The sequence below is a fragment of the Labrus mixtus genome, chromosome 21, assembly GCF_963584025.1.
Source record: "Labrus mixtus chromosome 21, fLabMix1.1, whole genome shotgun sequence".
NCBI lineage: Eukaryota > Metazoa > Chordata > Actinopteri > Labriformes > Labridae > Labrus > Labrus mixtus.
The window spans coordinates 7,469,469-7,494,410 of NC_083632.1; the positions used below are offsets into that span (position 1 = coordinate 7,469,469).

The following is a 24,942-nucleotide window of genomic DNA, read 5'->3' on the forward strand; positions in this document are numbered from 1 at the left end:
TTCAACTAAATTTAGTCTAAGAAATAAGTCACAAGAGTGTGTTTTTAGCTACTTAATGTGGTGGTTTTGCTGTAAACTGAATTCCCTGTATTCAACTGGTGGTCCTCTTGGGCCCTCATAGTGGTTGATGCTATCAGTCACTGTTTTTTAACTGTTTTTTTAAACCAAACAAATTGGGCGATAATGAAAATTAGGTGTTGGCCAATAACAAAAATGAGTGAAAAAGTCCCATTTTGACCTGATTAGGGGGAAAAAAAACTGTGTTTTTAGGATGCTTCCTCTGGAGACTATGAATGTCCAATGAACTGCCATCACTCTATTAGTTGGGTTGCCCTTTATTTCAGGGTATGAACCTACTGGACAGACTGACACAGCCATTGTCTGGGGTCAGCATACCATCACAGTCAGACGCCCTGACACTCTAAAAACCTTGCAGGTCATGAAACCTCTGTCAGGCTTAAATCTTCTGATACATAATGACAGACAATCTGCAAGTTTTGGGAAAAGTGGTGGGTGGGTGTGTGTGTGGCAGATGAGAGAGACAGGAGATTTACAGGGTGGGAGGGGGAGTGGCGATCAATGAAACCGTTTTTTTTAGTGGACGCTGCTGTTCTTCTCAGTCAGACTTTTAACCCCTGAAGAGACATTTAAATCATTTTCTATCCACTGCTCTCAATGGCTGATAAGCCAGCGGCCAAACTTCAATGAGCTCCTGAATAAGGAAAAAGAAAAAGGGATAGCTGTGATGGTGTGTTCAAATGGATGTCGCCTGCATTGCATTGCAAGAATGGGCTGCTTAACACCTCTTTTAATGACAGCAGGATGGATTGATGTGCAGGACGCTGGAAGAGAAGAACGTGGCATGAGGAGGCAGTGGGTTGGGTTCCCAGTAAAAGGATGGATTACTGATGAAACTGGAGCTTGCCAGGAATTATGAATTAGTAAGCAGCACGTTGAATGTTAACCCTGTGCCATTTAGTCGTTAGGGATGGAAGGTTCTGTTCACATGCTTTGCCTATCCATTCTGCTTTGCCACATAGTCTAAATAGCAGCTGTTCTTGCCCTGCTGTGCCAGCCCTCGAGATTTGCTAACCATCCCTCCAAGTCTGTGAGAACAAGCAGAGTGTGATGACACGTCTAAATTAAAAAAAAAATAACAGCATTTCCAAAATAAGGTGTTTCTTGTCGAGATATTCTTGGCAGCTCAGTCTACCTATAATGATCACTGTTGTGTTGGGGAAGGTGTTTCATTTAGATACCTCTGAGACTTTAATTCTTAACAGGGGGTTTAAATTATGCAGAATGCATGCTGCACTAAGAGCGATGATTACGTTTGCTCATTTGGATTTTTGCCAATTAAAAACGTGTCAGTGAGTTCTCAGACATTTCTCTCTAATCTAGAACCTTCTTCTACCTGTGAGAGAGAAACCGTTTGAAAATAATACAAAGTGACTCAGACAGAGTCAGGTCCAATTTGTCCCTTGACTTGGTCGCAACTGATCATGTGCGCTCACTTCTGACAACCCCTCTTAAAAAACAGGCCGCTATATTATCATCACACGTCCACATTTGGCGTTCCCAGATCTGCCACAATCGACTGTAACGCTTTTTATCTGCGGAGGAAGTGCAGGAAAAACAGAAACTCGACAGGAAACAGACGTCTCGTCTTCGACAAACCATGCGCCGGCTCCTGGCAGGGTTTCAGCTTCATGAAAGGGCAGGAATTTTGAAAAGTGAGATGTTTGAAATCTGTTAAATTGATCTGAGTTTCTCCTTTAAAGAGCCTCCTTTAAAGAGGCATGGTGAATTGTGTTGATTTGACACAGAATCAAATATAGCAGTTGTGTTCACACAGGCGGCAGGATTAAATGGCAATCTAATTAGTTAGATCTCCATGAAAACAACCTCTCTGGAGATGATGGAACACAGGAATGTAGGCAGAGAGAACACACAGTGAACATTTGAAATACCGCTGGGTATCTATTTGAATGTTTTCGGTGAGTGTGCTTGAGTCTTTGGGCCAGGGACAAAGTCCTAACTCCTCATTTATGACGAAGGTGCTCTCATGACCGAAGTGGACATACGGGTCTATAAATCATTTTTAACGCAGCCCCGGTCAGGAGCCAGCCATGCACTCTTCAGAATAATCAATTTGTCCAAAGAGTATATGGCACCATCTCAGAGCCCATCCTTAGCATAACAACAGCAGCACATCAATAGGGCGCTGTAGTCCAGGGGCATGGACTTCAAACGGAATACACAAGCTGCTGTGCTCTTGTCCTTGTCTGGATCCACTTTGCTCACTTTCTTGAACTCACTCTGGCTCTCTTCTATCCCCCCCCCCCCCCCGGTAAACTCCACGTCTCTCTTTGTAGCCGCTTTAGCTGAAAATGTTACCTCCTAGTTAACGTTAACAGTGTGTGTTCAAATGAACCTGTGCATCAGGATGTTTCATGCAACATGCATGACATTGAAACAAAATAGCCACAAAGAAAAAAGCAATGAAAAGAGTTCAGTGCAAACTCATCCCATCCGGCCAGGTGATGTAACATCTCTGACTAAGTGAGTTGTGGAAGAATAAAAGTATTCGGAGAGTTAGCATGAGACACAAACACAGAGAGGGAGAGGCTGAAGAGGAAGAAAAAGACGAGACAGACAGGATGGTGCAGAAAAGCCGGAGGGATTTGAAATGAATTCCGCTTATTTTGAGCCCACAGCCGTTAAGTCGTGGTGCGTCTTGCTGCAGAAAAGCCTGTAATCTCATTTTCCTCACATTGCATTGATATGGAGTAATTTGCTGATCAAACAGGGAGATAGATTTAAATGACTGTGATTAAAGAAGTTGATTGGTCCCCACCACAGGGTCCCCTATTATTCACAATAGACTGCAGTCATTGGAATTTTGTCATAGTTGGCTATTCTTGCGATTCATTATCAAACAGAGGACAGTGACTAGTGATAACGATCTTACCATCAAATGCTTTTATTGCACCGTGGAGTGAAAACAGGTCATAAATACAGGAAAGAAAAAGGACAAAGGAACGGCTATTTAAAAGGAGGAAATAATCTCCAATCTAGCGTACAACACCATGAAAATCAATTTAGCATGGCTGAAGACTGAAGAGCTGATTACATTATAACATATGGAAATTATTGCCCCACAGCACGACTCTGCTTGGGGAAGATATCTCTCTTTTTTTTTGTGTGCAGGCATAATGATCTTTTCCAACATGGTGGCACGCCGGTTACCATAGCTACAGGACGGATCTCTGGGAGGACAGACAGTTTGAGGGGGACAGTGAGGACAGTCGGGAAGAGCACATTAACACTCGGGGGGGGGAAGATAAGAGAACAAAAAAGGAAGGCGGGAGGGGAGAATGTGAAACAGAGAGAAGGGGGAGATAAAGACTCACAGATGTTTAAATAAAGAGGAAAGGAGAAGGTGAGAGGTGGTGGGTTGATTTGAGGTGGTTATAATTAGGCACATTTCTTTTTGTACACTTTTCAAAGGCGCAGGATTGGACAGGAAAAAAAAACCGAGAGTGATTTAGAGGAGCAAAAGAAACGAGGGAAGAACGAGTATGGGAGAGTAGTTAACGACAGACAAGGTCCAACGTGTCGTCTTCAATTTGTTCTGATCCAACAACACAGAACAGGGAGTGGCAGGAACGGGACGGGGGAACATGCCAACAGCCCTTCACTTTTCTCTCCGAGCAGAAAATCAAATTTTAGAGGGACACCGCCGAGCCCGTGACAGTTTTACAAGGAGGAGCTGATAACTGGGTCTGGCAGAGATTCATAAAAATCTTTCATTAAAAGGACCTTTTTAGTATGTCTTAAAGATTAGATTATTATCTTTTCACGTTTTATCTTTTTAGTGGCCTTTAAGTTTTCTTGCTATGGACCAATCTACCTCTACTGTTTAGGATTCTCTTGGCAGATGGTTGGGCTATTTGTGTTGCTCATCAGTCTATGGCAATGTTAGCACACTGATTGCTAATCTCCGCATGCTCTGTGCGCGCCTCGGTCCGCCACAGATCAGATCGATACATGATCCAATAAAAAAAAAAGTTCTAAATTGCAGAATTGGTAAGGAAGTAAGAAGAAAGGTGTTCGAACAATAACTATTGGAAGCTTGATCCAAAGGCTTCTGGACTGGTCAATTTACCATGACCTGGGTGACTGAGAGCCTACACAAACAATAACTATAAAGTAAGCAGTTAGTCACTAAAAAGAGAGAATTCAACTTAAGTGTAATAATAATAATAAACAGGTTAGAAAGCTCTGAGTCCATGCAGGGCAATAACAGGTAGCCATTAAACACAAGGCACCAACAGACTCAGCACTATTTGAAGTTTTCCTCAAGGAGAGATGAAAATCCTATCACCATAAAAGTGTGGATGTATGTGTGACTGTGTGTTAGTGTGTAAGAAACATCTCTCACAGAAAAGGACACACAACGAATCCCCAAAACACACTTAAGAGATCTGTCAGAGTTCCTTTACACATTATTAATTGGAGTTCCTGGAAGAGATGAAAAGGGACACAACTAAAGAGTCACTGTTTCATAAATGACACCAACACACTCGTAACACTCCGACAAACACACAACCATTGATCACAGCATGCTTTGATTCTGTGTTTGAGTCTTTACAACGTGAGGATTATGTGTTTAAATGTGAGCTTACGTTACACTTCAGAAGACTTCATGATGTTTTTTTTTACACATTATGAGGAGGTGTAGAGGAGGTACGAGTCAGCAAGATGGTGGGACTTGGATTGTTCTGCAGGCAAAAAGGAATGGGTCTACATGTGCAATAGGGAGGCATGGGTAATTGTGTTGAAAGGAAAGGGGGGGGGGGGGGGGAATCAATATTTAAAGTGATCGGATGATTAAATTATCCGTCCACACAAGATGCTTTTTCAGAAATGAGAGAAGAGTTTTGGTGGTTCATGAGTTTAGGCTGGAGCCGATGCATTTGTAAATCCTCAACAAAAAAAAAATTTACAGACTAGAGTTGAGTTATAAAAGAAAATATATTGAGTCTCTTTCTTCCTGGCACCTGCTGCTGGAAACCTGGCGCCTTAGTTTGGGACCAGTTGCCTGCCAGAAAGACTTAGAACAGGATGAGTTTGGAGTTTAGAGAGCTGAAGTAGTATCTGTAAAATTATATATTGGCTTGAAGCTGCATGTGTTTTAAAGGTGTTCAATGTTGGGGTTTTATTTTGGAGACATCTCAGGATGGGTCTCTTTGTACGAGCTAGGAAGAGTTAGATAGAGTGAAACTATTCGAACCCACATATTTAAAATTGAGACAATCCCACTTATTAAAATGATTGAAAGAATTGAAGAGTACTGAAGCCTTTAAAAAGCTTCAGGTCTTTGGTCGTATTTTTGACCAAAAGCTGCTACAAGTGAAGGAGAGAGAGAGAGAGCACTGTCTAAATTGCACAAATATGTTGGCAACATTCTGGCAATGAAAAGGTGGGGCAGCAGTTTGCTTGTACTTCCTGGTAAAACGATCGAAAGAAAAAATCCAAATATTGGGCACCTTGGACTTAAATTTTTGTTGCCGCGGTGTTGATAATGTTATCGTATCAAAGATTTTAAAAAACTCTGGTGGTGACAACCCTACATAATCCAAGCTGCGCAGAACAGGTTGGAAGAGAATGCACCTCCGGTTTCTGATACACACATGCAGCTCTTTCCACAGGCAGACAAATGTCGCACTCCAACAGACTTCACACAAAGTGGAGTGGATTTATATTCAGATAATTACCAGTCTGTGATTTATTGCTAAAAGCTGCAGTGTTCTTGGCCCCCGTGTAAAAGCCTGAGTCAAACAAATGCAAAGTGCTGAGTGTCTGGTTCAGCACCCAACATTCACTTGAGTCACTGTAAGACACCCACATTTACATCTGTCCTCTTCTAATCAATGCCAACTCCAATGTATATTGTAAAAAACACCTCAGTCCACTGAAACATCTTCAGATCCTTATGTAAATGGCCTTAAAATGTTTGGATTTTGAGCTATAGCATTCAGAGTGTTCTACACCGACAGCCCACAAGATCCAGCACTTGTATTGATGGAGTTTCATTTACTGTATTGAACGTTTTTGAAACCAGTAGCACTTTTAAAATTTCAGAAAAAAGATGTCTCGGTATTTGCAACTAGCAATCATCATTCGCCTTGTATTTCAATCAAAGCAGGCGGCTTACTCCCTCACTCACCTTGACACTCAGACAGCAATAAATGGTCGAGTCTAGCCGGACAAACTGCTCTATTCATGAACTGGATCTGTTATGTAAGACTATCCGTCAGAGTTCCCACTAGTCGGACTGGTGGCTGGAGGAAGCTTTAGTAGATTAAAGTCCCTGCACACTTAACACGGCTGAGACTGTAATCTGAGTTTCACTTAGTGGAACCTCACAGTCACATGTGCACGAGTGTGGGATTACAAAGATGGCTGGTGCACATAAATCTCTTTGCACCCTGGGGGAAATGTGGAGTGCAACAAGAAGAAGGAGAAAAACGGATGCGTTTGTGTTGACAAAACCCCCCAAAATTAAATCTTCTGCATCCCCCATTACCTTTTTGCTTATGTTGTATAATCAGGCAGCCATCAAAGCAACATGATGTGCACTCAATTCTGAAAAGGCTCACATCAATACTCAGGCTCTGATCTCAGTTTTAGCAAAGCAAATGATCTTTGGTTCAACACCCCCGCCAGTGACCCAGCATCCTGCTCGCCAGGAGAAACACTAATGGGCTTCCCTCTCGCTTTATGAATCACAATAAGAATGAACATTTAAAAAAAAGAAAGAAAGCAGAGGCGATAGCATCAAAAGTGGTCAGATGAAAGCAGTCCAAAATGAGTGGTTTTACAGGGAGTAAAAGAGGAAATGTAGGTCGCCTTACCAGTCTGCAGTAGATGCCTGTACCAGGGTTAGGTAAGAACAGGCCAAAATGTAAGGTTGTTAATATTGTAAGAGGGGAAGTTTGGTAGTCAAAACATGTCAAGATTTAAAGAGGCGGGAAGGGGAAAGAAAACTAAGTGGTTTTCTTGCAGAGGAAGGAAACGTATAGAGACGACAAGGTATCAAATAATGACAGCCTAATTGAACATTATACTTAGAGTAGAAAAAAAGTAATTGACTAGTGAAAGAACTGGATGACTCAGGTGTTGAATTAACATTTATTTAATCATATTTGAGTGTAGGGTTAGGGTTAGGGTAAGGCAGTGGTGTAGTGGAGCCTGGAGAAGCGAGTATACTCTTATTTTATGCGCTAAATGTTGTTCTAAGCGTGCAGTCCAGTGACATGTAAGACTACTATTGCATTATTAGATTATCCTAAAAATGGGCCTTTAGTGTGCGCCATGTTTACCATTCTCTGTGAGAGAGCACACCGTATCATCAATAGATAGAGTTTAGTCATTCATGCTGTAGTAACACAAAAGGTTTCTTCTTTTAAAGAAATGTACAGAAGTTACTCTACGTTGTGTTTCAGCACAACACTCACAAGTAAGTGCAGCTCAGTAATGATTCTGATGGGCAGAGTGGCTTTTATAACACCTCGGGAACATTTCTGTCGCAATGATATGTTTAAAGGTGAGCTGTTGATCGAGGTCTTTTGTAGAAAACAGTGAGTAGAGAATAACCTTTAACTGTCATGCACATTGAACTTCTGATATTTGACTTCAGGCATTAAGGATCATTATAAAATGAGATTAAGCCACAGTAGAGGAGCAGATTTGGCAATAAAAACAGTCTGTTTGGTGAGTTGCTGCACAAAGCGGCACATTAGAGTTAGAGACTCTGATTGGCTTACCTTGGTATTCATACCCTACCAACCAAAGATGGCAGCAAATTAGTAACAGGGGCGGGCGTGTGAGGCCTTTACCATGCTAGGAAATGACATTGCAGCATACTACTGAACGATCAGAGGAGATTTAGTGAGTGGGTATACGAAATGGAGACTGAGAAATAGTAGGTTTAAACCATGAATACACCATTGGGGTTAGGGTTGCTACCTCGCCTATTTTTTTTTGTGAGTATAAGATAAACACAGTTTTCATTTTCAATTGCTGCCCTTCTCATCCATTTTAGTCTATTTGACTTTTTTGTCTTCCTGAGAGCTGGAATGCTTCTTAGTGTACTCCTGTGAAAATACTGTTTTTTATTTACAGCAGCAAGCAGAATCCTAACATAGAGGAAATCTTTAACAGGCAATGCAATGAAATCAATGATAACCCTGCAGCAGTAAGCTTCTGTTGAGCTGATTTTGTTTCTGATTTCTTTTCTTTTTTTCTTTCCCTTTCTTTCTTCGCTGCAGTGTGGAGCTGGACTTCAAGCTGCAGGAGGACAAGCTGCAGCCGCTGATGAAGAGGCTTTGCCCTACAGATGACACCCACTTCCCCCCCTTGACTTACCCACAGGAGGCCTTCACCTCCACCCCAAAACGCAAGTCCAAAGCGGACTCCAAGAAGCACGCTCGCTGGAAACTTTGGTTCTTGTGAATACGCAGGACGGACTTTTTCCACCCGCTACCAATGCACAGGATTTACGCAACGCCCGTACTTGTTTGGTTTTCCCACCGTCTTCTGTTCTCTCACGTCGGCTACTTGGCTCTTTCTCAAAATAATGGAAAGTACTACCACTGGATACTGATCCCCTTTTTCGGAGATGACAGGATGTGTTATGGGACACATGAGTGGATTCCATGGAAAATTCAAAACGTCACGCTTACCAAAAAAAAAAAAAAAAAAAAAAAAAACGGATTCAGAATTATTTTGAACTAATTCCTTCAAACAGGGTGTGAAATTACACCAGGGAAACATATTTGGAGATCAGCAAGGTGAGGAGATGAATTTGATTTCCCTCTGTCTATTTGCATATATTTTTCTAGCCGACGTCTTCGGGGATTTATTCTATGATAATGGTTCAGCGATCGTCACGTTTCTATTCACACCAGTTGGGACTTCTCAGCTGCCTCCAGGAGAGGCCGGCACGTCGACCACCGCGCCCTGAGGTCTACAGCTCTATGACCGTACTGCAAAGCACAATTAACACTGTTCAGGATACATTTTCTCCAGAATATTTCAAAAGAACTATTTTGAGGATTAACTCACACTGTCTAGATCACTTATTCAACCATGACAGATTCAAGACTTTCATATTATGTAAGGAAAAAAAAAAAAAACCCAAAGGACAAAGAAGTCAGACATGTTTATTGGAATTCTATGATCAACTTTCTATCCATTGCTAAAATGTCTCCTTGAATCAACTGACTTTGAAGTAAAGAATGAATAAATAACACTTATTTTCCTAATGACATTTGCAAAGTTAGACATCAATGTACTTTTTTCTACATAAATATATATATATCTATTTCACTCACTTTAGGGTTTAAGGGGATATATTTATTTGAGCTGCTGTGAAGGGGGCTGTGCATACGTGAAGAAATTAAGACTCTTGATATCTCGCTATACGTCAAAGAAGTTTTACTAACCTCACGACGCATAAGCTCATTAAACCTTAAAGAGAAAACCAATACGTTTAAAATGCATCAGTATGAAATTATAGAATTGTCCGTCTCAAGACAGAAAAACAGCTCATTCTTTAAAAAGGGAAAGATTTCTTTTGAAGTGGGGTTGTATGAGGTAAATGACAAAAGTGAGCATGCTAATGGTTAGCACAGCTCCTGCTTTTGCAGAAAGCTGCCTGAGAAATGACATTACAGCTAAGCTATGGACCGCTGTACATGGGTATGTAAGAAACATTGTACTCTTAAGAAGAAGACTTCCACCAAAACAAACACCGTATCACTTTACGTGTACGTAATGTGTCTGTGGCAAGCTCAACTGAAACTGACTTTCAGAAATGTTGCATCCATAAAATTTAACATTTAGAGTATTTTAAGAAAGAATTTACTGGACTTCAGATTTCACTGTGTTCTTCTAAGACAGCTGGGTCTTTAAACACCAACAATCCAGGTAATACACTGAGGCGACTTCATGTTAGAAGAACGTTTTTCTGAAATTTACGGTAGCAACAAAGCTAGCTAGACATTAGCTCCAGAGCGCTGCTGCTGCACCAAACCATCAGGAAGATAGCCTTTGATAAATAAATGAAATTCATTTTAAAGTTTCCTCCTCTCTCTGTGTTCGGCCCGACTCATCTTAAGGAGTTTTTTTTCCACCTTGTCTCTCGTGATAGTCCTTTCATCACTTCCATCATTCGTTTACTGCCCCTTTTTAGTTTCATTTCTTTAAGCACTAATCAGAAAATCTAATCTGATACAGTGTGCAGCACGCCTAGGAACACAGGAGTGTGGTAGGGTTAAAAAAAAAAAAAAGTGGTCCTGGGAGAAAGGGCTGTCTGAGGCTCAGGAGAAGCGTTAAAAATGTTCAAAAACACAAAACCATTCAAAGTGAGATTCATATTACTTTATGTGGAACCATTTTTTAAGTTGCTAAAATATGTTTTGTACCTGTGTGCACTGTACATCGCTTAGCTTCCCTTCCTTGGGGCCCTGCTGACTGGCATCAGCTGTGGATAATACATATACCTCATACAACCCTAGTTTTTAAAAAAGTAGGCTAAACTGTCTCTTTGAAGTCAACACACCAAGCAGATTACGTAATGTTGGTATTTAGCACATGTGAGGGGTTACAGCCGATAGTTGTGATTGTATTGCCGCAGTGTCCTGCATCAGCTCCTCAAACTAAGCCAGAAAGAGTGAATGTGCCACTTCTGATCACAACCAGGGCTTCTACAGTGCAGGGTGGCAGCAGCTTAGCCCTGCATGCTTTTTACTCACCCCTGCTTTTGCGGGATATTTTCTAGCTTTTAAAGACACAATTTTTAAAGAGAAAAACAATTGATCTCCCCCTCCCCCACTTTTTTTTTTTTTTTTTTTTTTTTTAATTACTAGCTCCTGCTCATCGCTTCCACATCTACTCAACTGTATAGTAAAAACTCATCTAGTAACTCCATACAGGGATCTAAGATTATGTATAGCCTAAGAATATTTGCTTTTATCTACAGTATAGATATATGTTGTATAGCAGAAAATAGGGCTAATACCATTTTAATGAGCGGGAAAGCAGCCAGTATCTAAAAGAAAAAATCAGCATTACGCTGAGGAGCAGAACAGTAAAGTCACTCTCAAAGCCAAAAACACTGCCCGAAAGACAGGAAATTCACCAGAGTGGTTTCAAGGGCAAAAAAAAAGAAACACTTCTGTACCAATCAACCCCTCGCAGACTACTTGATACGACTGGTTTGATCTTCACAGGCTCCAACGTGCTGCTTTCTGTTGGCTTCATGTGATTCACTCCATCACTCCTGTACATGCAGAGTTGTTTTTTTTTCTTTCAGTAGTTACGCTGTAGCACCGAGACAGAACTAGATGTTTTATCTGTACCTTAAAGAAGTGCAATTGATTTATTATGTGCAATACTGTGTATTTTATACTGTTTTTACAAAAAAAGAGAAAAAAGAAAACATAATAATAAAGATATTTAATATGCAAAATATGAAAAAATAAAAACAGACATCTACAGAGCTCTCAAAAGCCAAAAAAGACTGAGCATCATTTGTGTAGCGTACAGTAGCATACCGTAAAGTAGTTTTTTTTTTTTATTCATCTGGAAAAATACAAGTTTATAGGTCAGTTAAAAAAAATTACAAGCTCTTTTTTCCACTTAACTTTAATGGTGTGTGAGTGTTAGCAGCAGTTAAAATTAGAACCATCCTGGGCTGAATTATCCACTGTCATGGTCGTTGCTTTGAGCGACTCAATGAAATTGAATGTACGTCAGTTGCACTAAGACGTCAGCAGAAACCCTGACACCAACATTTCAAACAAACAGGTACACTCTGTATTCATTAACACTAATTAAGTGAGAGTCACCGGTTGGTGAGAGAATGTTTTTTGTGTATAAAATGGATGAACCATGAAATTCAGGATTTCACTTCAAGCACCAGTGAGGAATTTTAAACTGGTTATGAAACAGACTAAAATTAAGACTTATGCCTCTATAGTAGCGACAAAAGCAAATGAGACCATCAGCATAAAGGCTGACTATTTTTATATTGTTACTTTTAATGCCTTTAACGCTCTGCCACAGGGTAGGTGTCAGAGGAATTGATTAAAGGCAAGCTGCAGAAAGTTTTGTATTCACGTTTCCCACAGCATTGATTCTCACTGAATGATGTCTTTGACTGTTAAATGAGGGCAGGAAGAGGTTTTATGTTAAAAAAAAACCAAAAATCACTTCTTATAAATGTACAGGACAATGTTCTGTTTTGTCTACAGGGGGCGCCAAAGCTGACACAGACTGAAAGTTCCTCACCGCATATTTAACTTTCATTTGAAAAATCTGTATGCAAAACAGTCGACTCTGTAATCTTGTGAGATGAAAAAGCAGGAGAAACATTTGAAAATCCAACTAATTTACTTCTGCATCTCTTTGATGTAGTAGCATGGAACGACACAGGGGCAGAATCCACCAGGGGGGATAAGCAGCTAAGGGCCTTCTGCTGCAGGAAGTCAACCTGCCTGAGAACCTGCTTCTGATCCAAAGCTTACACTCAGAGACCATTTCATGCCCCAGTCATCCTTACTTTAATTCTGTCTTTTGACTTCGGAGCACGTTTCCGTTAGGAGCCTGTACGTGCACCTGACAGATGTTAGTCCAGAGCACCACGAGGTAAAGCGAGGACAAAGCTCGGAGTGAAAGCCCCAAAAGCTGCTGAGTCACTGTTATCCGGATACAGGAAGCTGCAGGAGTCATTTTTTTTTTTGCTCGAGGGCAACACTGACCCTCCCGTTCTCTAACATGTCACCTCCGCAGGGCTTCCCTCGGGTGGATGTTTAGAGCACATTACTAATGGCCAAAACAAAGTACAGCTTCACAAAAGCACAGTGTCAAACCCTTTAGCCGCAGTCCTCTGTGGTTTGAAGATGACGGGCATCGCAATGTGGTTCCTAGCGGTTTTCACACAGCGAGCACACGCCTGACATGAGCTGTCGCAGGGTCAATAAACCCCAGAGGACACTCCCGAGTCAAGAGCATCAGCACAGGATAGAGGAGCAGAGAGGTGCAGGGAGTGAGTGAAAAGTGCATGTTGGGAAGCATTATGATGCAGTGCCATATCTCACTATGCTTCTTTTTCTGTAAGAGCTCTGCAGCAGTCTGGCCGGCAGTGGAGAGAGAGCGAGCGAGCGAGCGAGAGAGAGAGTGAGAAGGCGAGGGCGAGATGATAGAAAAGAGATGCTGAGAGAAATATTATGACAGACACAGATATAAAGATGGAGAGATAAAGAGAGCGACTGATACAGGAGATCTGAACAGCCATCACTGGCATGTCTTTGTTGCAATATGTTCAGTCAGTGAATGCACGCAGAGGAGAACACACTTCAGCCCCTTTGGCTGGTCAGCGACATGCTGTCAATCAATAACATCAAGTCCCCCCCCCCCACCCCACCCTGCAGCTTTAAACTCCATTCAGTCTGTGATCTGCAGGAAAATCATCGATGAAAGAATGCAGACACCTTGTTTTAGATTATATCCTCAAAATCAAAGCTTTTAAAAGTTCAATACATCTTTGGAAAACACCCAAGGGAAAGCTAGTAGTGTCTAGTATTTAGAGCAGTTGGGACCTGAAAGGGATAGCATTTTTATAACTTTCGCTTAGTTGTTGGTTCAGGTATTTGCTGACAGTGCAAATGTTTGCTTCATTGGAGTGGTTGGAACCACAGACTGCAAATTAAGTGGACTTGAGCTCTAGTTAAAAAGCGTGAAACCTGCATTCTTTCTTACGGCCAGAAGTGTGTGACGGCCCTGGTTGAAGAGATACTGATTTTTCCCATCTTCATAATTTCTATCCATGCAGTGTACTTATCATTCAGTACTCATCCTGAATCTTACACGGCAGAAAATGAATTCAAGGACGTAAAAGGTAGAACGCTGTAATTCCTGTAGAGACAGCCAAACAGCTACCATCCTGACGTAAATGTATTCACAAGGACTCGTCTCAACCTGTTTGAGGGTGGACAGGAATGTAAAAGCCTGCCAGGACGCCCAGCGATGCAAATGTGTGTATGTCGCTAACAGGCGTAGCACTCCGGTGACAACACTCAACAAAACGTAAACGCCCCGCAAGCCTGCACTGTGGTCACTCTCATCAACATTCTGCGTCCAGCATTGCCAAGAGAGAGGAAAAAGGGGGAAAGAAAAAGAGAGCAGGGAGACAGAGTAGAACATTAATGCATAAATCTAAATGTAAGAGGCTGCCACTCAGAAGAGCAAGGTCGCTGGTTGGCTGCTGCGTTGAGTGAGCAGTGGTGCGCAATCTGCCTGCAGAGTAGGCAGCATGTGTGCACAAGAGACCCCTGATTAGAAAGCTATGACACTTCCTGCAGCAGTAACTGGTTAGAGCCTTTGAGTAAAAGAGCAAAAAAATGCTTAAGAAGGATAATGCTTTGATGTGACCTCCAACCCCCTCTGGGGAAAAATGACACCCTGTGTACTGATGCTAATTATTATGCAGCAAACTTCAAGTACAATGGCGCGCTTCCTATAGAGACTGCAGCTGACAAAAAGGCAGAGGTCAGCTGGGACAATAAAAAGCAAGCTGTGTATAGGGCGAGTGAAGTAAGGGGAAAGGACGGCTGCAGTGCATGTATACAAAGTAGATGGTTTCAACAAGAGGTCATAGCTGGAGCGGTTTTTATTAAGAAGAAAGGATGCGCGTCGTCTTTTCCGCCAATCAGCGGTCGCTGCTGGAAGTATATGACACAATTCCACCTCCACCACAGGGTGTGAATGCTGAAATGGATGCACTTAGGATAATATGCTCATGCATGTGCCGCCTTCACGAGTGTTGATAGCCTTTTGGACAAACTGGAAGGTGAAGTAAATATACCTGACAATAAAGTCTACCTAATACCAATTACAATACCCAGTCTACTAAAACCTAATACAGACTAACTAACCAGAGCCAGTATGGAATCCAAAACCAATAAACAACCCTTTGCAAATGGCCTAGCGGTTAGGTCGTGCTCCATTCCAGAGGCTACAGTCCTCCAAGGTTCGAGTCTGGCCTGTGGCTACTTTCCCCGCATGTCATTCCCCACTCTCTCTCTCTCCTTGCTTTCTTACCCTATCCACTGTCCTATCAAATCAAGGCAGAAAAGCCCCCCCCCCCCCCCAAAAAAAAAAAAAAACATATATATAAAAAACAGCAACTACTAGAATCATTTTTGTCAGATATAAATAACTAAACCTGTATAATAAGATTCATCAATTTTTTGGTGTCCTGGTTTAGTACACAAACAAATCATAACCTACAAACAAGCTAAGCTATTAAAAATAAGCTTAGCTAACGTTAGCTGCAGCTAAGCCTGTGGCTCATCACATTTTGAACAGTGTTTAGTTTCTTTGTTTGCATATAACCATATATTTAAGTGCTGACTTAAATTTATGTTAGGAAAACAATGCTAGCTGGTGTTTTGCTATCTTAGACTAAAAGCTGACTCTATGCTAGCTAGCACTGTTGACTGCTAGTGTAACATGAAATGTAAACTAAAACAAATGCTTGAAAAAAAAAAAAGTATTTGCAAGTGGAATTTCATTATTGATATTAGGTCCGTCCCCGACGAAGGGCTTTGATAGTCCAACCTGATTTGTCAGATTTAGCCCAGCATCAACTCATCGACAAAAAATGTTGGTTTGTTTTTTGCGCTCATGAATCCGTAATCTCATTTGCAACAGAAGAGACAAACAACATCAGTAAACGTTTTGTCTTCTAGACTTTGAATAACAATTCATTCACTGACAGGACTTCATCTGTCATTTTTCTCATTCTATAAGTGACCTAATAACTATACTACACATGCCCATTAACAATACAGACGGCCCAAGTGTGTGGACTGAACCACCACAGCAGCCATGTGTCAGATTACCGACGAATAAACGATTTTTACTGTCTTTTATCTTGCCATTGGAAGATTTACTGAACTCTCATATAGATCATAATATTCCAACAAAAACGAGTCCCCACCATTCCATCCATTACATTAATGGCGTAGAAATGAAACGATGGAAGTGGTGGAGAGCCTCAAAGTGGGAGTCCTAGACCCCTCCAGGCAGCTGGCAAAGCGAGGAGAGCCCTCCGTTAAAACTCACAGCTGTATTAGCTCCACATTATGCAGCACGATACACAGTACTGATCCTTTGTAAAAAAAAACCTATTCCTCCTCATAACACTTTTAGCTTAGTGAAGTGTTGAAATAGCTTTAAACAGACGGGGAGATGGAATTCAGGAACACCTGGGCGATCTCACAAATGTAAAATCGCTTCACTGCAACTTTGAAAGAGAAGAAGTATGAGAGAGAGACGAAGAGAGCAAGAGGACACGGGGGACAAAGGATGAGCGCTGCAAGACTATGACATAACACACACGCTCACAAACACACACACACACACACACACTTGATGATTAGTGTGTGATAACTCCGGGTACTGTTGGCTTTATTAAATCACTCTCTGCCGGTGTGGCTCAGTGACGGCTAATGAAAGCAGATAAGATTCTATTTAAACAGGTGATGCTGCTTCCTGCTGCTCCCCAGATGGAGAGGCTGACTGCATGTGCACACACACACACAAATGCAGGATAAAGAAGCAGAGGCAGGAGGAGGAGGGATATTACAGTATCAATATAATCAATCAATATCATATGACGCACTGTTGTCCTACTTGAAGTTATGACCACCTGTCTCCCTCATCACTTGGCTGTATTTAAATGGGCTGTAAAAGTACCTTTAAGTGCCCTCGGAGGATTCCCTGTCATAAAAACGATGCGTAAAAAACGACATAAGCGTATTATTACCCACGTCTTATTCTCAAAGTCACATCACAAAGCTGACGCAGCCCTAATGAACAAAAGCATCAACAGGAGGCGATAGAACAAGTGAAGGGATAAAGAAGTTGGCGTTCATTGGCAGAAGACACATTTATGACATGAGGGAGAAGTGCTTTAATTTGTACCTGAGCACTAGCTAAGAGAGTGATAGGGGGAAAGGATGCTAACAGAAGGTGGAGTGTGCTGATTAGACTTCAGTGTGGAGCATCAGAATTTTTTTTTTTTTTAATAAATGAGGGATCAGACACACAAACAGGCAAACGCACAGCAAAACAAAACACACACACACACACACACACACACACACACACACACACACACACACACACACACACACACACACACACAGGCACACAAACAGCTGGCTGGAGACTGATACAAGCAGATCAAAGAAAACTCTCAGATGGCGCTTTCTGCCAAGGTAGACTTTACCTTTAATGATAGCTGCAGAGCAGAATTGGGAGTTGCAGAGGGCCTTTGGGAGTTAAACTGGTTGCGGAACAGGAGCCTCCAAATTGGAGTGTGTGTGTGTGTGTATATGTGTGTATTCATGAGTGTGTGTGTGTGTGTGAGGAAAACAAGAAATGGTGCTAATAGTTTCAGAGATCAAACAAACTTACGATGTGAGGGGAATCTCGGCCCATGGAGATGACCGTCCTGTTAACGGTCCTCAGCAGCTTCTCCATGATGATCTGAATGTGCCACTGGGTGGGACCCTGCACAGAATACACACACACACATGTCAAGAGAGACACTAAATATAACACAGAATATATAAAGTAACATTTTAAAGAAAAAGTTTTTCATGTGTAAATGTAATTTCATTGTTTTGTAGCAGCGATGTTCAGTGAATGCAAAGTAGAGGAGGGAATCAAACACGCAGTGAGATGAAAAAGATGACGTCGAGGCTCGCGGGGAATCATGGGAGTGATTCTCTCTGCTACTCTTTTCAACAAAAAAATGATGGGCAAACTAAACAATCTACACACGTGAAAAAAAATCTAAGAATCATATTTATTGATTAGACAAAAAAATGTAAGAAAATGTGAAAACTTGTCTTGAAAAGCTTCAAACTCAGATGATACTGTAAAGGCTTCTGGAGAGGTAAACACCCTCTCGGCACACACAGCGTTATCATCAGAAGGACATTTTTTTAACTTGGGCCTGCTTATTAGCGAGTCGCAGTGAGCTCTTGGCTGTTTTCACTCTCTCTACCTGTCAACTTCCAAGCAGAGCGAGCACTGCAGCTAAACTTTCAATAATTTACTCAGTTCTTTCTGCAGTTGAAGAACTTGTGCACGCCCGTCCGTGCCCACGCACAAACACACGCGCGCTGACACAATGGCAGAGGAGCGCTGAGGGAGAGTAAACTATCTGAGGAGGGAGTTTCAGTTACTGCCTTCCAACGCAGCGAGTGTGACACACATTTCTGTGAGAACCCACAGGAATCCCAGAGGTTTTTTTTTTTGGAGGAACATCCTGGCCTCTTTAAACTTCCAACTAACAACAAAACCAGTGCATGATGAGAAAGCCTGGATTCTTCTTTTTTTTTTATGTTGAATCTAGAATCTCTATCATTTCCTTAAATATGTTTTGTTTTATCTAAGTCTACAAAAGTGTGCAGTGCAGGAGAGGTGCATAAGAGGGAGAGATACAGAGGGATAGCAAGCAGTGAAATGAGAGACAGAGAGAGGAGGAGTGTGGAAGAGAGAGGCAGAGGAAGAGGTGGATAATCCCCTCGCAGAGTGAGGAGTGGGAGGCCTGGCCTGAGTGGTGATCAATGTGGAGGGTTTGAGAGGGCCTCAGGGAGGACATCAGGAGTCTAGCCATGGAAGAGGATGAAACACTTGTAAAGCAGCTGAGTGTTTGTGTTTGTTATCATGTGTGCATGTGAGGTCTAAGACTAAAGCCTGAGAATGAAGGATATGAGTTCCTGTAAGAAAATGGAAAGTTACTCAGCAGATAGTTGACTTTATGGTAACCAGATCACATGAAGTTTGTTCACATTTCAAGAGATAATTTGAAGAAGATTAAGATTTTTTGTTTAGAGACATTTTGGGTATTTCCATGTCTTTATTTTGAGGTCTGAGCAGTGGATGGAGTCTGAAACAGGGAAGAAAGAGAGGGAGATGACATGCGGCAAGTGATCAAGGTGTGGGAGTTTAACCCATAGCTGCTTCTATGAGGGCTAACAGCCTCTGTGTGCACGACCCACGATTGAACTAATAAGCTAAACTGACACAGAGCGATTAAGTGTTTAGTTGTTTAGGCAGTCATTTGGACATTTTAGAGTCAAAATTTCACTCCAAGAACTCAGAGGAGGTTATTTAATTTTTTGTTGATCGCTGAATGTTGACTTCAGAATTAAGGATTGAAGTCATTTTAGCGGGAACAATCAAACAATCTAAAATGGAAGATTTCAGCCTCAAACGTCTGAAAATCTGCTCCTTTTAACTCATGTACTCTTGAAAATTGAATGTTTGAGGTTTGACTGCTCTGAAAAAAACAAGTTCCTTGGGTTCCTGGACAGTGAAATGGGAAATTTCTGGGAAATTTCTGCCACCTTATAAATTAAATTTATGCATAAACAGCAAACAAATGTATTTGCTCTGACCAACTTCATAACGTTACAGACCTCATAGCTAGGAAATACTCTGGATGGAAACAGAGAGGGCTGAAGCAGAGCTCATCTCTCGTCTCTTGGAACATGTTCATGGTGTTGAAAATGGCCTCCAGCCATTCAGAGCAATGAATTACTTAGAGCAGCCAGCTCTACAGGTGAGTAAATTAACACTGCTGTTAAATGTGTTCCTTCCAGGGCATGCGGGGCAATAAAATAAATCCAGAACAGCACACTGATTAGCAGCCATTCAGTAAAATCACCACAACTGTACTTCAAATGGCTTAATCCCCTTGTTACGCTTCTGTTTGTCCCAGAGGGGAATACAAGTCGAGAAAGCTGCGTTCCTCACCACGTCCTTCCTGTAGAGCACCTCCAGGATGTCGCTTAGCAGCTGGCAGCAGGCCTTCGGCTCCTCCCGCTTCTCCATGTGGAACTTCAGCTGCTCCGTCATCAGCGGCAGGAGGATCTCACGACAGTCTGCGGGGAAAACGTCAAACACACACAATCACAAAACAGCTCAGCACACTGAGGCGACGAGGGAGCGCAGCGCAGGCTCTCAACAGGGGCTCGATGAGGGACGCACACAGCCGGTTACTGCAGCGTCCTCAGAGATAGAAGAAATGCAGTTAAACAGTTTATATTATAGACATTAGCAAAAGTGAAGGCGGGAGATGTTGGCAAGAAGGACAGCACTGATAAGCTAGGAAGGATTCTGCTGCTGAATTCCACCAGATACGTGTTCGGCCCATCTCCGCTCCGCCACTTTAGGTTTTCACTTTATTCAATGTTTGTGCTTCCACTGGCTCCGCTGCGTCTCAGCTCCAGCAGTCTGGAGCCCTCTACAACATGCTTTCATTTTTGCCTGATGGATGCCAGAGCGGGGGGGGGGGGGGGATCGAGCGAGACAGGAAGTCAGACAGCAAAACAAACATCCGGTTTATTTTCAGAATAAAAGCCTCCGTCGAGACAGTTGGGTCCAATGACCTGATGTGTGTTTGTCGTTGAGTTCATAATGGTTTCATACTATGTGCATCATATTATCTCGCGCTGTCTTGTGTGATTCTGTAATTAATGCTGGAACTCCTCGGTCTCAGGACTCCAGCTGTCCAGCGGATCTGCTCCGTGCTGCGATGTGTAAACGCAGCCTGCGGGTGACGCACGAGGGGGCATGGAGCCGTACGAGAGCGGAGCTGACACTCAACGCACACGTATCTGGTGAGAGTCTTAATGGAGGCCAACATTTTTTTTATATTAATATTATTAAACCTTCTGATTCCGATCTAAGGTGTATTTGTGTGTGTGGGTGGGTCACATATCTACATATGGTTTAAGGTATAAATATAAATTAATAATCTGTATGCATGGAAAGAAAAGAAAACCTTTGTCGGAACAAAACACCACTTAATGCCCCCATGCAGTGCACTTAGTGTCTGTGACGAACAAAAAGGCAGACTATTGATGTCAAAGTCATTTGAAAAGAAAAGGAGAACAGCAGAGCTGAGGCACACTGAGTGAAAGGATCTTAAAGGATCATGAATACAGAGGCAGTCCACTGGGATACAGTACCCTTCATATAACACTCCCTATAATGAAAAGATGTGACCTTACTGCTTCTCTAAATCACAACCCAGAGATGGATTTCCACTAACAATCAATACAGTCTCTCTAATTTACAGATACTGATAACACAGCCTTATTAGGCCAAAATAGGCACAAAGTCAAATGTCATCAAAACGCACACACACACACAAACAGAAAGCTTTGTCAATAACTAAAACATTCAAGAAGGGATGATAAAAAAAACTCACGAAGTGAGGCTTGATTAATATCGTGAACTTTCATGACCTCTTCATAAACAATATCCAGAGGTACCAAACATGAATATACAATCAATTTTAAAGGGGGCGGCATATCAGACCTAGAGATTTTAACTAGAAATTCCATCAATATAGAGAGAGAGCGAGAGAGAGAGAGAGAGAGAGCGAGAAAGAGGGAGAGAGAGACAGAGAGAGAGGCAGAGAGGGTTAGAGAGACAGACAGAGAGAGGGGGGGGAGAGAGAGAGGGAGAAAAGAAAAAACATAGAAAGTAACATTGAAGTAAAAACAAACAGTCAGAAAAAACAGAAAGAAGACCGAAAGAAAGAAAGAACTTACTAGAGCCTGACCGATTAATGGGCCAGACGATAATATCGGCCGATATTAACATAGTGACTATCCAGTGACTATCCGTATTGGCTAACTCTGTCACAGATATGTGCCGATATTGCTAGACTTCTCTTTCTGGCTGTCGCCATCAGAATGAGTTATGTGGATTGCAACAACCATCATCACTCTCCAGAGTGTCAAGCGGTGATGCACGTACAGAACATGCAGTTACTTTCCAGTTGAGAGACCATCCTGTCTTCAATATACTGTAAATCTTTTCCTAAAGTGTTTGATAACTGCATTTGAGGGATCAATGCAATACATGTGCATATCTATATCTATACATTTCTAAAGATCGAAAATAGATCTTAGAAAGATATCAGCTGATTTATCTGATTTTTTTCTCTCCCAATATCAATATTGGTATCGGCACTAGAAATCTCATATCGGTCGGGCCCTAATACTTACAGTACATGCATAAACCCCCATGCAAACACACACACAGATTTGTTTTACTGAGGTAAATGCCTTCATATCATTTCAGTTTATTACTAGAATCCATCAGAAGTCATTAGGCAGAATCATTTAAACACAGAACATGTAACTAAATGGTCGTGAATGCATTACATAGTCATTAGAAATCTAACAAATAAAGACTTGTGGAGGATTTGAGATTTCATTTTTAATAACTCACACATTGATTAGTTCATCAATTACACAACGATTCTCTACAAGCAATCTGGGAAATCCCTCGTTGTTTCTGTGCTCCTTTTGAATTGCTTTTAATCAATTTAATGTAAAAATAATTATAGGAAAGCTCCGTGTTGAAAAGAAGTAAATTAACCAATTATGGATCCCAGAGAATAAATCTTCACAATGATGTAGACGATAAGATTCAATTCACGAGATGCTGTACGAGTCAAAAGAAATCTCTCAAGAAATATGTTGAGTATTTATGAGTCGGGGGGAGGGGAAGGTGGGGATTAGGGAGAATTTTACAAGGAACCCCATGAATTAAAAAAAATGGAAAGAAAATGTTTTAATATCCATAAAGTATAAAGTTATGCCAGTATAAACCATAAAGTTTATGTTGCACCACATTAAAGTTATGACCAAAAGCATTTATCCTAGTGTTGTAGTCAAAACCACACTAACCGAGACCAAGGCAAGAGTGCTCCAAAACCAAGACAAGACCAAGACATTTGGGGATCGAGACCGAGTCAAGACCAAGACCAAGGCAGGGCGAGACAGAGACTAGACCAAGACCAGAAACAGTCTGTGTGCAGCGTCGTCACTCATCCAGACCGTAACACCGGGAAAGGTTGCAGCTGTAACCGAGGGCTCAAAATCGAATTATGAATAAATTGTAAGTTATTTGTTCTTTTAGAAACGTTTTAAAAAGATAGCCAGAGCCATTTTTCAACCTTTTTCAATTTAATCTACAGATTTCAATTTGGACCAAAATATTTGATTTATAAACCCGGCCATCCCCAGAGCAAACATCAAACATCACTGGAGTGTCATTTTGCCCATCTATGAATTCATTTTAGGGCCTCTGAGTGGTCAGGCTGCCGTACAGTACAGTGTGTATTCACTTGAAGCTTTCACTGGCAAATTCCTGAAGAGACACGTTTTGGATGTTAAGAATCCGCCTTGCCAAATGTACGCCAGCTTGATACAAAGTGACAACCATGTCTGCACTGCAAATATTTTTGGTGCTGTGGAATAGAGCACCGAGATATCTGCTTGAACAGCTTAAAGCTAAAAAGGTGTGTATGTATGTGTGTATTTACCATGTGTGCTTGTCTAGTATCCTCCGAGGGTCTGAACACAAAAGCAGATCTTCAATCTGAGGGCGTCTAAGATTGTGTGGCGTGTTTAATACCTCGCTTTCAAAGAGGGGACAATCCTGTTTTCTCTTTGCAGCTCCAAATTGCAAACACAAATACAGATAGTAACACCACCCACAAACACATACACATTAAAGGCCGTAGACATGTGAGTGTACATATGCACGCACAGTCCCTTTAGAAACAGGATGGGAGCAAGTGAAGCAGACTGGAACTATCAAGCCAGGCCATGAGCGCTCTCCTCAAACTTTCAGTGCAAACAGATTTTAGACGCTACACTGATTTTCCCCTTTTAACACAGACCAGGAGAGCAGCTGACATATTTGTTCTTTTCCAATGAGCCCATTTGCAAGTGATTTATGTGCCCGTTCCTGCACTCTCCTTAAACATCATCAACAGCCAAGGTGACACGACGCTGCGCCTCCGAAATAGAAAAACGAAACAATAAACTTCCCCCTCCTCTTTCTGAGTTCATTAAGTTTTCCTCCGCGGCGGGGATTTGCATATGCATACCAATCACTTTTAACACACAGCATTTCAACCTCAAAGGTAAAAGAAGAAAAGCAACGGAGAAAAGGGGATGCCATCTCGCTGTTTAAAGCTGAACAGAAAGAGGCCCCAATGGGGACAGGGAATTCTAATGTAAGACATGCTTAAACACAGAAACTGTTAATATGTTAATCACTGTGCAGCCTTCAGGTAAGAAAACAGCTCAATCACTGAACATGCTCAATGCATAATGATGAGTGTGCTCAGACCCCATGTTGGGATTTGAGCATCCACGTAGATGCATCTTGCTGGGCATTCATTTTCTTCAAGCATACAGTGCATTTCACTTTAATAGAGAACTTTTCAGGGATCACATGCAGATCAGGATTGAGTCTAAAAAGTCTATACACTTCAAACATCTGATTTTCCAACCTTCAAAACACCCTGGCTGACTCTTAAGGCAACCACTGTGGTTATTATCTGACCTAGAACATTGTGTAAGTGAGGCTGTTCTCCATTCTGAGTATGATTGGACATTTTTACTCAGCAACAAAGCTGCTATTTATGGAGTTTGAAAACTTGAATACATCTCAAAAGGCTAAAAGCACCAGATTGTGGAGCCATATAAGAACTAAGCAGCGGGTTAGGCCATATCTACAACCTTGCAACAAGTTTCCCTGCTGATCAGCAGCTCATTCACAAACATCAGGGAGGCTTGCATGGCCATAATTAAAACTAAAAGATCAATAGTAATGACCAGAGGACCAAGGACTGAGCACTGCCCTTCAGTGGTTACTCAGTAAACACATACTTTTGTGTTGCTAAAGTATAAAGATCTGGATAAAAGTTGATTACGCATACACTTCTATCAAAGTGTGGCGTTCCACAGCAGTGTTATTCCA

The 24,942-nt window shown here is 41.7% G+C and overlaps 2 protein-coding genes across 3 annotated transcripts in view; one reads left to right on the forward strand and one right to left on the reverse strand.

The window, feature by feature from the left end:
- The window catches only part of LOC132955694 (inhibitory synaptic factor 2A), a 29,773-nt gene extending 21,252 nt beyond the window's left edge, over positions 1-8,521 (forward strand). Inside the window, exon 4 of the mRNA XM_061028647.1 lies at positions 8,337-8,521. Within this exon, the coding sequence (XP_060884630.1) occupies positions 8,337-8,520 (184 nt within the window). The 3' untranslated portion in view covers position 8,521. The remainder of the gene's footprint in view (positions 1-8,336) is intronic.
- Positions 1-24,942, reverse strand: part of dock1 (dedicator of cytokinesis 1) — a 201,838-nt gene that overhangs the window by 100,067 nt on the left and 76,829 nt on the right. For both annotated transcript variants that reach the window (XM_061028646.1, XM_061028645.1), the window contains exons 26-27: positions 19,906-20,033; positions 17,554-17,649 (exon numbers count right to left, since the gene is read on the reverse strand). In XM_061028646.1, coding sequence (XP_060884629.1) covers positions 17,554-17,649; positions 19,906-20,033 — 224 coding nt within the window. The remainder of the gene's footprint in view (positions 1-17,553; positions 17,650-19,905; positions 20,034-24,942) is intronic.